At 47.1% G+C, this 15,632-nt stretch overlaps 1 protein-coding gene across 7 annotated transcripts in view; it reads right to left on the reverse strand.

Annotated features, from left to right (window-relative positions):
- The window catches only part of LOC131137599 (copine-5-like), a 155,575-nt gene extending 140,218 nt beyond the window's left edge, over positions 1–15,357 (reverse strand). For 4 of the 7 annotated variants that reach the window (XM_058085728.1, XM_058085727.1, XM_058085729.1 and 1 more), the window contains exon 1: positions 14,905–15,357. In XM_058085728.1, coding sequence (XP_057941711.1) covers positions 14,905–15,014 — 110 coding nt within the window. In that variant the 5' untranslated portion in view covers positions 15,015–15,357. The remainder of the gene's footprint in view (positions 1–14,904) is intronic. The other 3 variants (XR_009131945.1, XR_009131944.1, XM_058085726.1) reach the window with 1 other exon arrangement.
- Positions 15,358–15,632: the final 275 nt, after the last annotated feature.

A 15,632-nucleotide genomic window follows, 5' to 3' on the forward strand; every position in this document is an offset into this window, starting at 1 on the left:
AATTCAATACATGGAGAATATTTACGTGGATTAACTTGTTGAATATATAATAATACATGAATGACCTTACTATCAATTATTATGTTTAATTACTTACATTTTTATGTTTCTTTTGGTCTCTGCACTTCAATCTTCTCAGTGTTGTAGCTCCGCCTTCCCTTTCCTTTCAAGGGGGGTCCCCAAGCAGACTTGGAATGAGGGGTGTTCAGCCCTTCGCACTTACCCTTCGGTTTAAGGAGAATTGGGAAACCACTTGTATGTTGCCCCTCTTGTGAAATCGAGGGGTAAGGGGTAACACAAGGACCAAGGAGTAGAATCACTCTCACTGGTAAAGCGGCAAGATAAATTACCAGTAATTGATGCTAACAAGGGAAGGTGATAGCTGAGAGCACACTATATAGAGAGAAAAGCAAGTTAATTAGCACTAAACTGATGTTGATCCCGGGGAGTTGAGAGCAGAACACAGTGTGTGGACCATCAGGGACCATAATCATCAAGTGGATATTAGACTATTTGGAAACAATGAATTTCGTTGACCTACAATGTTTCAGATTTCACTTTTTTCATTAATATTAAATAAATTTTGCTAAAGCCGTCACAAAAACCTAAAAAAATGCCAAAAGTGCTCTATTTACATCACTAACTTGTATTATTGATGATTATTGTCGCAGCTAACATGAAAAAACATTTTTATCTTGCAACTAACATGACATGTCACTAGTTGCTAGCCTCAGCGTCATTCACAGACGGAAGAGTGGATAGCTAGCTCTCTATTTCACTACAAAGACTCAACAAGATGCTGGTTTGCGTCGGCATTTTTCCCCTGACGACTGGACCTTGTGCTGGAAGACACAGCCATTCCAAGGAGAGCGGACATCGGAAGTGTTGTCACTGTATCCATGCTGATGGAACTAGCATAAATATGTACTATATCAATGCACAGTAGGAAAGACGTTTGGGTAGTGTTTTAAATGATCCAAATAGGGTAAGATACAGCAACTATTCCATGGTATCATCAGTGTACGTGTTAATGCATGACCATGGATATCTAACCATACATAGTTGAAATAGGTGTGTCCCAAAAACGTCCGTAGTTAGCTGGCTAACTCCTTTCCTTGTGTTATAATGCACAGAAAGGGGAAAGAAATATGTGCTCATGTTTGGGAACTATGGGGAAATAATCCTAAAAATGTTTTATTACCTAGTATCAATTCAATTGATTGATTACCTTAGATAGATATATGTCATCTTAAATGGACACTGTGCTGGACACAGATCGATGTAGGATCATAGGAATATAAATCGTTGCATTGGTGTATTGATGAATCGTTACACCGGTACTCATTACCAAAATGCACTAAATGTACGTATATATTTTCATTTCACAGAGTGACTTCACAAAGGACTCAACGGGTTGGCCAGGCTCCAGCAACACAAAGAGCTCTAGAAATTTGTAGCGAAACTTAAAGGTGAATCACAAAGAGGCATGTCCTTATGTTGACAGTGTTACTAACACAATGCACAACACACTATACATAGTAGTTCCAGCTGAATTTGCCTTCCACCAGGCAAAACGAGTCCAACAACAGCAGTAAGGGTGAATAAGAGTGATTGTTTTTGACTGACGGAGCGGCAGTGACAGCGGCAGTGTCACACACCCTAATCGTGCTGATGATTTCATTTGGCCTCCCTGCTCGGCTGTAATGATTGCATCTGGAAGAGCTCACATTTTTTGTTTGACCCCCAGGGAGCTGCAATCAGTAATTCAGGACTCTCCTCCTGCTCGTGTTCACATGTCCAAGGATTACCTTGGACATGTGAACACGAGCAGGAGGAGAGTCATTAGACTCCCTTGGGAGGCGAGTGGGCAGACTGTGTTAGATACCCCCCACAGCTATGGAATATATTGATTGGCTGCTGCGCTGCTCAAATCAATCCATCACTGAAACTGAATGGTTCCAATGAGGTCCAACGTCATGACTGGGAATGACAAGAAGCACCATCTACATCCTGGATAACAGACACTGATGGTTGTCGAAGTCATAAGATTGACTTTGTGTGAAGCCACTGTACTTATTTGGCTAAAAAAAGAAAAAAATATCGGGACATCTGGCCACACAGGAACTCCAGGTCCCACTACTTGAATTCCACAAATGTTGGATTGCGTCTATTTGTGGGAAAGGGCCTGCTGGTTCACCAGCTCTGTTGTATTTCATCCCATGGGTGTTTGATGGGGTTGAGGGCAGGGCTCAAATGATTGTCGCAGCTGATTTAGCAGAAATAATCCTTATTTTTCCCACTACTTGCCCTTGCTTTGGAGTCAGAGACAAGCTGCCTTGCTCAGCTTTCTCACCAAGGTTATGGAGATCTCACTTCCTATTGGGGTCTGACATTCCGAGGATTTTCAGGAGCAACTGTAGGGATGTTCCAGGGAAGCCTCTGCACTGTCTACACCCGACCTCCACTGGGAATTCTCTCCCCCAACACGTGAGCATGACCAGGCTCTCCGTGGATGACCAGTCTGCCCAGCAAGCAGAAAAGGCGGCGCAGAGAAAGGAAGCAGAAGCGAGGTTGCCAGTCGGGCTCAGATGCTAGGCTACGTAAACAACCACACAGGCCAGCGTTACCGAGCCTCTTCCTCTCAAACACCAGATCCATCACCCACAAAATGGATGAATTGGAACTACGGATGGCCACCAACAGCTTTGTGCGGAACTGCAGCGTTATTTTCATCACGGAGACGTGGCTTCACCTGTCGCCGCACGCTGGCCACACGCTACATCGGCAGGACAGAAAAAGACACTCCGGCAAGAGCAGAGGTGGGGGGCTCTGTGTTTACGTTAGCGGAGAGTGGTGTTGTAACAGCAGGACCATTGACTCCCACTGTTCACCTGATTTAGAGGTTCTGTCAATCTCGTGCAGACCTTTTTATCTCCCGAGGGAGTTCACTGTTGTTATTGTGATAGCTGTTTACATCCCACTGATGCTAACATTAGCATGGTCCTTAGCCTCTTGCTCGCCTGCTCGCCCATCCGGATGGCGTCTCTACTGTTGCCGGTGACTTCAATCAAGCGTGTCTAAAAACTGTGCTCCCTAAATTCGTCCAATATGTGAAATGTGCCACCAGAGGGGATAATACTTTGGACCGTGTTTATTCCAACATTAAACAAGCTTACAGAGTGACTCCCCTCCCCCATCTTGCTGGATCTGACCATCTCTGTGTATCCCTCACCCCCACCTACACTCCCCTGTTGAGGAAGACAAAGCCATAACAAAAGACAATAAAGACTTGGCCTGAGGGAGCCCTCAAGCAGCTACAGGACTGCTTCTCAAGGACTGATTTATTTATTTAGGGATTTATTCTCCAACCACAACCTGCAGGAGTACACTGACAACGTACTCTCATACATCAAAAACTGTGTTGACACTGTCAGTGTCGACAAAAGGGTCAGGGTTGTTCCAAACCAGAAACCCTGGATGAAAAGCAAAGTCCACTCTCTATTTAAAAGCCGCAACACCACCTTCAAGTCAGGAGACAGGGCCCTGTACAGCCTGGCCAGGTCTGACCTGAAAAGAAGCATCAGGGAGGCCAAGGCAGCCCGCAAGAGGAAAAAAGAGGACCACTTGACTGCAAATGACCCCAGGAAGATGTGGCAGGGAATAAATCACATCACCAACTACAGAAGCAGCAACCCGGTGAGTGCGGAGGTGGATGCCTCGCTGGCACAGGAACTCAACTGCTTCTTTGCTCACTTTGAGGCAGACAGACCCCCAGCAGTCACTCCACTCACACCATCTTCCAGCACTATCACATTGACACTTCAGGAGCATGAAGTGAGACGTGTGCAAAAGTCTGTGAACCCCAGGAAAGCGGCCGGCCCTGATGGTGTACCTGGTAAGGTACTCAAAGCGTGTGCTGACCAACTGGCAGGAGGTTTCACCTGTATTTTAAACCTGTCTCTGTCACAGACCATCATTCCATCCTGGCTCAAAGACTCCACCATCATCCCTGTCCCCAAAATGTCAGCAGTGGAGAGCCTTAACGACTACAGGCCTGTTGCACTTACGCCTGTGGTCATGAAGTGCTTTGAGCGTCTGGTCTCACAACACATCAAGACCTGTGTGCCTCCCACTGTGGACCCTCACCAGGACAAATCGATCCACAGAGGATGCTATAACTACTATATAACCATATATCACCATGCGCTGAGTCATCTGGAGGACCTCGGAAGCTACGTGAGGATGCTCTTCCTGGACTTCAGCTCAGCCTTCAACCACATCATCCCGGAGATCCTGGTCCAGAAACTGTTCCACCTGGGCATCTCCACATCCATCTGCCAGTGGAATAGATTTCCTGACGGACCGCCCTCTGTCCGTCAAACTTGGCCCCTCTCCTCCACCATCACACTAAGCACTCCTGTTCACTCTTTACACATACGACTGCTCTCCGACTCATCTCTCAAACACCATCATAAAGTTTGAGGATGACACCTCCGTGGTCGGGCTCAGAGATGAAGTCAACAGACTGACAGCGTGGTGTTCAGCAAACAACCTGCCACTGAACACCACAAAAACAAGGGTCAGCTCCATCAGATTCCTCTCTTGCACAGCAAACACCACGGCGGCAGTGAAGAAAGCCCAGCAGCGACTCCATTTCCTGAGGGTGCTCAGGAGGAACAACCTGGAGGAGAAGCTGCCGGTGATGTTCAACAGAGCAACCATCGAGAGCATCCTGGCCTGGTAACCACTTGGTTGATCTGCTACCCTTAGGCAGGCGGTACAGGTCACACAAAACCTGGACATACAGGCTCAGGGACGGCTTCCTCAGCTACAAATTGTGCATTACTGGACTTTCCTTGTTTTATTTTTATCCTTTTCCTTATTCTTATTTTTACTTTCTACAAAATGCACAGTGGAGTTGCACTCAAATTTCGTTGTATGCAATACAATGACAATAAAGGCGATTCTGATGCTGATTCTGATTCTAATTCATGCTATTGTTAGCAGGCTATTTCAGGGTGTCCCAGGAGTATGCTGGAGCCCACCCCAGCTGACTTCAGGCGACAATTAAATAAAGCAGTATTTAGGTAAATATATAAATTATATATATATATATATATATATATATATATATATATATATATATATATATATATATATATATATATATATATATATATATATATATAAATATATATATTTAGATATATAATAAATATTTATATATAAATAAATTTTCAGACATGTGTGTCATCTCTTCATTTGTTATAATTTTGCCGCTGTAATTTGCCCTATAATTTGTCTTTCTTTCAAGAAAAATATGGTACAAAGGGGCATATTTCAGACATAGTGATTAATCATGATTAGTTAATTTGAAAACCGTGATTAAAAATTAATGATTTGTAGTGGTAGGTTACCGGGACATAATTCACCCCGGAACGATCGATAGGGGAGGGGTTGCCACCCGGAGGGGTGGGCGCAAGGGACGGGGGTTTTCCGCTTCCTGTTGTGGTTGCGAGACGGGGCTTTCATGTCTTACGTAGCAAAGAGTGCAAGATAATGTTTGCAAGAAAAATAAAGTTTTCTCCCAAATTCGACACTTCGCCTCACTGGTGAGGCGCTTCACTGGTGACCCCGACAGTAGTTCCGAAGTATTCGGAGCTACAGTGAACATGGCTACAAACGCCACCCTAAAATTGCCGGAGTTCTGGGAATCAGCAGCGGCGGCATGGTTCGCACAGGCACAGTTCGCCGTCCGCGGTGTGGATGACGACGACTCTCACTACTACCATGTTGTTGCGGCGTTGAGCAGCTCGACGGCCGGTAAAGCGGTAAACTTCATCACCTCCCCGCCGGCCCAGCGGAAGTACAACGGTCTCAAGTCGCACTTGACAGCGCTTTGTGTGGCACCTTGTTACGCCGGACATCGCTTTTCCACTACTCGGCGCAGATTTTTTCTGCACACACGGATTATTGGTGGACGTTAAGAATGGCCGGTTGGTGGATGCTTTAACGTTCTCGTCCCTCGCCTGTGTCTGGGACGGAGGGCGGTACGGGGGCCTGTGCTGCTCACATTCGGAGGGCGACGACTTCCAGCGCCACCTCAAGGAGTATCCGAGCCTCACCAGCCCCACCTTCTCCGCCCTCTCTGCCAAGCATGGTGTGGAATACCACATTGACACCACTGGCCCACCCGTCCACGCCCGAGCCCGCCGCCTCGACCCCGCGAAGTTGGCAGTCGCCAAGTCGGAGTTCACCAATATGGAGCGCTTGGGCATTGTCCGCCATTCTGACAGCCCGGGGGCGTCCCCCCTCCATATCGTGCCCAAGGCAGACGGCGGGATCCGTCCATGTGGGGATTACCGCCGCCTCAATGATGCTACCACGCCTGACCGCTACCCTGTTCCCCATGTCCAAGACTTTTCCGCGCACCTTGCGGGCTGCACCATCTTTTCAAAGGTTGATTTGGTGCGGGGCTACCACCAGGTGCCCGTACTTCCCGCCGACATCCCAAAGACGGCCGTCATTACACCTTTTGGGCTGTTCGAATTTCTCCGGATGCCGTTTGGACTCAAGAATCCAGTCCTTCCAGCGCCTCATGGACTCTGTGCTCAGAGACATGCCGTCCATTTTCGTGTATTTGGACGATGTCCTGGTGGCTAGTCGGTCTAAACAAGAGCATCTGCGTCACCTCCGAGAGCTAGTCTCGAGACTCGACAAGAATGGACTGATCATTAATCCAGCAAAATGCGTCTTCGGTGTCCCCTCGGTCAAATTCTTGGGGCACCTTTTCAAAGCGGACGGTTCTGCACCACTGCCGTCGAAAGTGGAGGCGATCACTGCCTTTCCCCTCCCACAAACAGCCCGTGGCCTCAGAGAGTTTTTGGGCATGGTAGCGTATTACCACCGCTTCGTCCGCCATGCAGCGCACGTCATGCGGCCGCTATATGAGGCGCTACATAATCTGTCGCCCAACCAAGCTATTGTGTGGACAGAGGAGAGGAAGGACGCCTTCGAAGCCACCAAGTCCGCCCTAAGCCAAGCTGCCTTGTTAGCACACCCATGCCCCACAGCCCCAGTGGCCCTCACCACGGACGCTTCGGACTACGCGGTGGGTGCGGTTTACGAACAGTGGGTAGATGACGCCTGGCAGCCGCTCGCTTTCTTCAGCCGCAAGCTGGTCCCACGGGAACAGAAGTACAGCGCCTTTGACCGAGAGCTCCTTGCGCTGTGGCTGGCGATTCGACCCTAACGTTTCCTGCTCGAAGGTCGCGATTTCACAGACTACGTTGACCACAAGCCACTCGTCTTTGCCATGTCCAAAGTGACCGAGCCATGGTCCGCGAGACAGCAGAGACAACTGTCCTTCATCTCCGAGTATACCACGGACATACGCCACGTTTCAGGCAAGGCGAACGTGGTGGCAGACTGTCTGTCCAGAGCGGTTGTGAGTGCCGTGCAACTAGACCTGGATTACTCGCGAATGGCGGAGGAACAAGGCCACCGATGAGGGAGTGCCTGGCCAAGGTGCCTGTTGGCACCTCCGGGGCCAGGTTTTGGTGCGATCTCTCCACCGGTCTGCCCCGCCCGTTGGTCCCGGCGGGTTGGCAACGTGCCGTCTTCGACATTATACACGGTCTCTACACGGTCACAAAAGTTCGTGTGGCGGGCGCTAAAGAAAGATGTGCTTGCTTGGGCCAGTTCGTGCATTCCATGTCAACGCGCTAAGATTCACCACCACACAAAGGCACCACTGGAGCATTTCACCGCACCCTGGTCCGCCGCCCTACAGAGGTCCACCCTGCAGGAGGCGGTGGACACCTTTAAACCCATCCCTGCATCACACCACGGCACGGTGGACCCACATGTTCCCACTGCCCTGGGCACAGCACGTTTTGTGTTTGGCCGCCACGACACACACCGTGGGCCTTTACGCCCACCCTATGACGGACCATACAGGGTCCTGGAGCATGGCGACAAGTATTTTGTTTTGGACATGGGTGGCCGACGGGAGACTGTCTCGGTGGACCGGCTGAAGGTTGCGCTGGTGGACGACACCCAACCCCTGACACTGGCGGAACCCCCTCGCCGGGGTAGGCCCCCGCTCCCCGGCAAGGCGCCCCCTGCCGGGCCAGGCGTGCCGACCCCCGCGTGGACAATCTTGTCACATCACAACACTTTTTTTCTGGGGGGGCTTGTGTAGAGGTAGGTTACCGGGACATAATTCACCCCGGAACGATCGATAGGGGAGGGGTTGCCACCCGGAGGGGTGGGCGCAAGGGACGGGGCTTTCCGCTTCCTGTTGTGGTTGAGAGACGGGGCTTTCATGTCTTACGTAGCAAAGAGTGCAAGTTAATGTTTGCAAGAAAAATAAAGTTTTCTCCCAAATTCGACACTCCGCCTCAGACTCCAGTTCTTCGGCGCTTCAGATTACAAATTTTAATCATTTGACAGCCCCAATATTTAAGCAAATTGTTTCCCGTGCAGCCCTAAAACCGTTACCATTACCCTGACTAAAGTGAAATAGAAAGGCATATAAAGACACATTGAGTGAACTTGAAGCATGGTCCTACAGTGGTAGAGTTGGTACAGTTTCCGCGAATCTCAGAAGTGTATTCTCTACAGTCAGGCCCTTTTCTGGGCCCTTGTCTGTAAGTCTTGCTCCTTCATATCCTGCACAACGCTGTTTCTACACAGAGGGCTCCATTAGAGCCCTTGCGTGTAAGTCTCTGTCCCTGTCTTCGCTAACCACCACTCTTCTACTCCACTGCTGCCTGCCATAAGCAGAATCGTGCACTTTCAGCCTTGTTCTGGCCGGCTGCCTACTGTTTTTCAGCAACCTTACCCACCATGACTCACCTCCACTTGCAGCTGCCCTGACTGCTCAATCCTCCTGGGAAAAATCCACGAGTTGGAGGAGCGCATTGCTACCATGCACAGGGTCCGCGAGGCTGAGCGCCTAATGGACACCATCACTTTCCGTCTACCATCCCCACGGTCCGAATCTACCACACATCCAGCCTCCCTCGCTGCCTCAACAGATAGTCCACCTCTCCCGTTGCATGATGTCCTCCATGATCGGCCGGATGTTTCCCTTGCTGTCCCTCCGGCAGCTCCCGACGCCGCAGCCGTCTTGCTGGGGGATAAACCCAAGTCCTTGGCGACCTCCACCCCAGCTAAACTGTCACCAAGGCCAAAAAGCCATAGAATAATTTAAATAGTATGTCCATAGAATAATTGTACACGTTGGCTGCGTTGATGCTTTCCACAGTCAGTCTGAAATTACCAAAGTGCAGTTCAATAATCTTTTTCAGTTCCTTCACAAAACTGGCAAGACTATCTTCATTAGTGGCCCTCTCTCACCTCACAACCTATGGTACCTATGGTATATTCAGTCGCATTCTCTCCCTCCACACCTGGCTCCAGTCTGCTACAAACTGTTAACTGTCTTAACTATATTGACAACTTCGATCTTTTTTGGGGCCGGAAATCCTTTTTTAATCCTGACGGCCTCCATCCTAGCAAGCTTGGCAGTCAAATTTTAACAGTACACTTACAACACGCTGTTCACAGTGCGTGACTATTTACATTTAATCAGACACTCCCCCCTTTCTCTTCTTCCATATCCGGCTACAATTTTACCCACAGCTCCTCCTGCAGTCCACAGCGTCTGCACCCTGCTACTGCTTGTTCTACTTTTCAGCCTGTTCTTTCACCTACAAACAAGATCCCATCCCACTGTTCATACCGCCCGACTGGACTCCGCTATTACAACAATAAACGCGCGAATTTGATAAATATCCGCCCACTCTACTGCAGCCAAGATCAAATGACAAACTCTTATAATCTCAAATTATCCCTCCTAAATGTCCGCTCTCTCAATAACAAGGCTCTCATCCTAAATGAATGCATCACTGAAAATACACTGGACTTCCTCTGTCTGACTGAAACCTGGCACAAACCTTTGGACTATTTCTCCCTGAACCAAGCAACACCTCCTGGATTTACATGCCTTGAAAACGACCGGCCTGACGGATGTGGCGGTGGCACGGCAGTCATATATAAAAAGGACATCAAAGTCACTCCAATCTCCCTCCAAAATGTTCACTCCTTCGAATTCACTGCCTTCAAACTGTCCGGTCCATCCCCCCTTGTCACTGCTGTCATCTGTCGGGGCGATAGATGGCAAAAAACAGAAAACCAAATTCCTCTTTCCTATCAGATTTTACGGACCTCATCCGTAATGTCATCTCATCATCCATCCTTCTGCTCGGTGATTTCAACCTTCACATTGACAATTCCAACTCCAAACCCGCAACAGAATTCCTTGACCTTCTCAACTGTTTCTCCATCACTCAACAAGTTAACTTCCCCACCCACACCAGAGGACACATCCTGGAGCTTGTCTGCACTACTGGTATCAATATTCACAACCTCACTAGCCATAACCTCCACATATCAGACCATCTGGCCATCACATTTGATTTACACACATCTCTTAGTGTCCCAAAAAACATTGGTGTCACCACCAAATGCAACAACTTCTTAACCTACTTCCAGCCCAAAATTACCAAAATATACAGCTCCTTAAATCCCCCCTCGGCTCACTCGCTGCCCCTCGACCCTCCGCTATCTGGCTCCACCCAACGACTCACCAAATTCACACCTATCTCCCCCGTGCAACTCACTGAAATACTAACCGGTATAAAGACTCCGACATGCTCCCTGGATCCTATCCCTTCTTCATTCATTAAACCCTGCCTCCACATCATCTCCCTGCTGATCACAAGTATCATTAACTCCTCCCTTATCACTGGATCCGTCCCACAGTCTTTCAAGCTGGCGGCAATCACCCCCACACTCAAAAAGTCTGGTCTCGATCCCAATAACCTCTCCAATTTCCGTTCCATATCCAACCTAGATGCGTCTGTTAACCAATCATCCCAACTCTGAACCCCAACCTCACTTCCTGTCCATCTGTCTTTCAGGAACATGATATTTTCCATCCATTTATCGGCTAAGTTAATTTCAGTGTCAGTTTATAGCCACAGCTATTTTACTTAAATTTAAATGCAGTACATGTGACTGAGTGGCTCCAGTAAAATACTCAATGGCTGTGAGTAAAATACATGCATACGTAGCACGTCTGGTTCCATACAGAGTATTGATGCAGTGGCGCATCGAGTGGGGGTGCACTCAGTGTTTCTGTCTTATTCTTAAAACCATAGCCCTCATTTCTGGTTTCAACACTGAAACAAGCATTGAAACTTACAAGCACATCCACAGTTAAAATGTCAGAGCACACGCCACCAGATACCTTATTCCCAACTGTGCATGTCACTGCCGACAGGTAATTTATACTACCATGCAAATTGGAGTTACTTCAACTTATGCTAAATAATCAAGAAACAATATACAAAAGATATCAATCCAACAGATGTTGATGAAAATGCCGATGCAGTGCCAACATGGATACTTACCAAACATGAAAAGACAGCAAAAGTTACTGTAACTGTTTCCATACAATCAGGCCAAACACGGAGGTGACCAATACGGAATAAAACAAGGCAGTTTAAATGATCTATCGTATCTACATTTACTGCAGTTGGTTCCATGCTGTACGCAAATACGCATCACTAAGAAGACGTGATGCTATGTATCAATAACACTGTACAACACACTTTTCCCACATTTTTAAAATCCCCATTATCAAATACACATCAGTAAAAACGGTTGAATATGGACAGGGGTACCCCCAGGGGTTTGTCATTTGCTGTAGGGCGGTACGTGAATAAAAATGAAAAACAATAAGCACAATAACACACTATAACACTCAACATTCCGAGTTCGCCTGAACGTCTCACAGTGCCAGGAGACCAGCAGGAAGTAGACAGAGCAGCAAGTTGTTCCTTGCTCTGTGTGAATCATATCAACAAGTCTGAATGATGACTTTGTGCATTAAGAGTGTTTCATCTTGAAGATGTCATTTATTGGGCGTTCCCATTCATCCCCACACGGGAGGGCGGTGACAACCTGGCACTGGGCTGGAGATTCACCCCACAATGAGGCTTTGTTGTTTGGATTTCAGATACTATTAAGAAGAGGGTAGTGATTCATTTAGAGTTGGGACACCATGCAAAGATTCTAGCCAGTTCATGGACACTATGTTCATACCCAACAAGCAGGATCCAAACTAGCAAACTGCCATCAGTGCTGCTTTTTCTAAAATGGTGCATCCAGGTACATCACAACTCCTGGGACACACATTGCTGCTGCATTCAGGGACACTAAATCACAGCAAACACACCCACACATGCAGCTCAAAGTAGGTGATATTTCCAGAACCAACCGCCTGTTGCTCATCCAACAATAAGACCATGTTAGAAAATGTTCTACTTCTAACAGACATCAATACCTGGTGATACCTGATCTATTTATCAGGGCTCATGTCTAACGTTATCCTGATCACCATGTAAATACACATCTCTACCCACAATTACTATCACATGAATGAACCATTGAATTATCTTCAATATTTCAAGTGAACTAACATAATAAGGTTTATGTTTTTGAAGTGTGCAGGAGTTGGGGGTGCATGGCTTCAGGTCAAATGTCAGAAGAGGTATGGGGCTGTAAAACGTTTGAGAACCACTGCTGTAGATTTATCTGCTGTCTATGGAACTATGAAACAGTAAGAATTTTTCAATTAATTTGTGGAAAACCGCTATGTAGACAGTTTACGTACCTCTTAACATTGTCCTGCTCACAAAAAATTGCAAAGTACACCGGCCACACCCCGTTGCCGTGGCGCCTGGTCTACAAAATTAGAGCCTATGGAGATGAAGATTGGTTGCCTTCAAATCACAATGTAATTGTTTATGCTGCAATTATTCTTTTAAGTGGCCTTATTATTGGGCTTATTATTGATTGTGCATGTGGCCGCTCATCAAGGCTTTACTTTTTTGCAAGGAAAAATATTAGTGATGTCAATCGGGTGATGTTCACCAAGCTCATCAACAACCAAGGAATGTTGCGTCAATCTGTATCAGGCATACATTAAACAGAGGCGTTACCTTAACATGGATCTGCTGTATGATTTTTTAAATGTGTATTCAATAAATGTGGAAAGCCATGAATGGCATCTTGGTTGAGAGGTTCACAGGTATAACTTATATAATGATTAAAGCATGATGTGGCAAACTGCATAGACAATGTATGAAATATTCATCAGCATAGCTGAAATATTAACACATGACCGTCTATAAGAGGAGGAGATCAGACAGCGAGAGGAGCCGTGAGAAGAGTAATATTATGGCTGATTAGGACCAAAACCCTCACTACCAGGAGGTTCAGATCAGTGACTGACCTATGAGCAAAAAGCAATCAGAACATTAGAGACTGAGCAATGTGCCTTCACAGCGATATGCACTTTGATTTGATAAGGGCTTGTCTGCCTTCTTCAATTCTGTTTTTCAAGGGTCTGCAGCAATACTGGCAGATAATATAAGAATGCCTGCGCGGCTGCATGCTTCAATTCAATTCCAAGCGCCCTGCAATCTCAGAGTTTTCAGCCTGACTCAATCAATGACACGGTATTGTGGAGCTTCTCAGCCACACAACACCCACGTGCTCCATATTGTCTCCATTGGATGGTCCAAATGTACACATCTGAGAGCGGAGTGGCTGCAATCATCGATACGTGTATACTTCAAATAGTGTGTTGCAGTGCTCCAAATGTCAGACCACAGTGGAAATGCAATCAAAAAAAAGCAAACAAACCTCACCAAGCTCACTGAGAGTACCAATTATTTTCCTTCTTTATAAAAGTGTGGCCAGAAGCAAATCTTTGCTTGGAAAGACGTTAATGACAAACATGGGAGCTGTAAGCCGACAGACACTGAAGGCACCGAAGGCATCAACACCGATACATGCAGTTGAAGTACTATGAGGGGCTGAAGGATAAAAACAGCAGTCCAGCTGCTGCTCACCAAACACACACACACATCCAAGCTATGCCAGACATTTTATAAGGTTAAGATTACATTTTTTTAAGAAATGTGCCAGAAAAACATAACAACATAGGAACTGATTCATGAGGATAATCAACACATTCATTCATTCCTAAACAATAGTTGTACGTTTTTAAGAATAATGATGCTTGCTGAATAATGCTGTCTTGCGTATGCCCCCCCTCCCCCATGAGCTGGAACTCATCAATTATGTGTCAATGAATAATTAAAGCAAACATACAGTAGCATTGTGTTGCACGGAGCTAAAAGAGTAGCGTGTAAATGTGAAGCGGCTGCTTCTACAGTCCAGCTACAAGGATGGAGAGGATGTTGCAGCAGAGGCATCCAACCCTGCCCCACCCTACACGTGCAAGCTTACACTTGGGAGTGTTGAAAGGGTATTTTTGGAGCTGGGGACTGGTCTTTCCGAACCTGAATTGGCAGACCAACAATTTGTGTGACAAACTGGAGATGCTTTGACAAAGCGCTCCCAGGGGAAGCGGGTCCGTGGTGAACAAAAGTCTGACACACACACATGCACTACAATAACATTTCTTGATGTGACACTGACACACAATGACACACACTTCATGGATTTATGAATGGGATTTGTTTTTACAATATCACCAATATTTTTGATATTGATATATATATCAAAATATAGAATATCAATATACAGATATTGATATGTTTGAAATTTTTGACATAGGTCGTGATGAAAAATTCTTGTGAAATGCTGGATTATCTGATAAAGTTCAGATTTGATCACATTATTTTGTGTTTGCGACTTAATGAAATAGCCTTTTATTCATTGATTAATTCATATGAGATGTTCAAATACGAGTGATAAAATGTCCCAAAGGTGCACATTTTCATGCATCCCAAAGCCACCCACCTGCAGGAGACGGTGATCTCTACTTTGGTCGCCGGGATGCTCCCACTGAGAGGGTCGAAGTCACACACCACCGCCGTGGCCTCCACTTTGTCCATCACGTCGCCCTCCATGCTGCCGGGAGATCGTGCCCAGGCTGCGCGGGGTCGAGTGTTGCACCCTCGGAACCTACCCAGTGAACGGTGACCGCTGCGGTGGTTGCGGCGCGGAGGAGCGGAGAGGTCTTGTCAGTGGCGGCAGCGCAAATCCGGTCCACTCAAACCTCCTGAGTGCTGTCCGCGGAAGTGGAAAGCGCATGGAAAGTTTATTGACCGGTGGACGGGCTCATATCAGCCTCCCGGACCGCCTGACAGACGATGAATGCGCGCTTTGACGCGGAGGCTCGCCGGCGGAGTTCGAGCTGTGAGCTCCACCCTCCTCCTTTCTTGTTCTAAGTGCATTCTCCTCAAGCTATGGATTCACAGCATGCATCGTTACTGGGCTACGTATCGGCTTTAAAAGGGAATAAATATGATCTGGGGGGCTGAAAATTACCTTTGGGGTTTTTGTGAATAAAAATGTGTAATATTACGAAGGCAGTAAAAGGTGTTCTCACATAATAACTTTATGCTGATCTCCAGTAATTGCTGTGTGAGCAAGTGGCCAGCTCCTCAGACGAGCTGATGCTTCCTTCTTATGATGATAAGTGATGCTCTCGTCTCCCTTTTCTCGGTCATTAATATCTGATCTGC

Source organism: Doryrhamphus excisus, chromosome 10 (genome assembly GCF_030265055.1).
Source record: "Doryrhamphus excisus isolate RoL2022-K1 chromosome 10, RoL_Dexc_1.0, whole genome shotgun sequence".
Lineage (NCBI taxonomy): Eukaryota > Metazoa > Chordata > Actinopteri > Syngnathiformes > Syngnathidae > Doryrhamphus > Doryrhamphus excisus.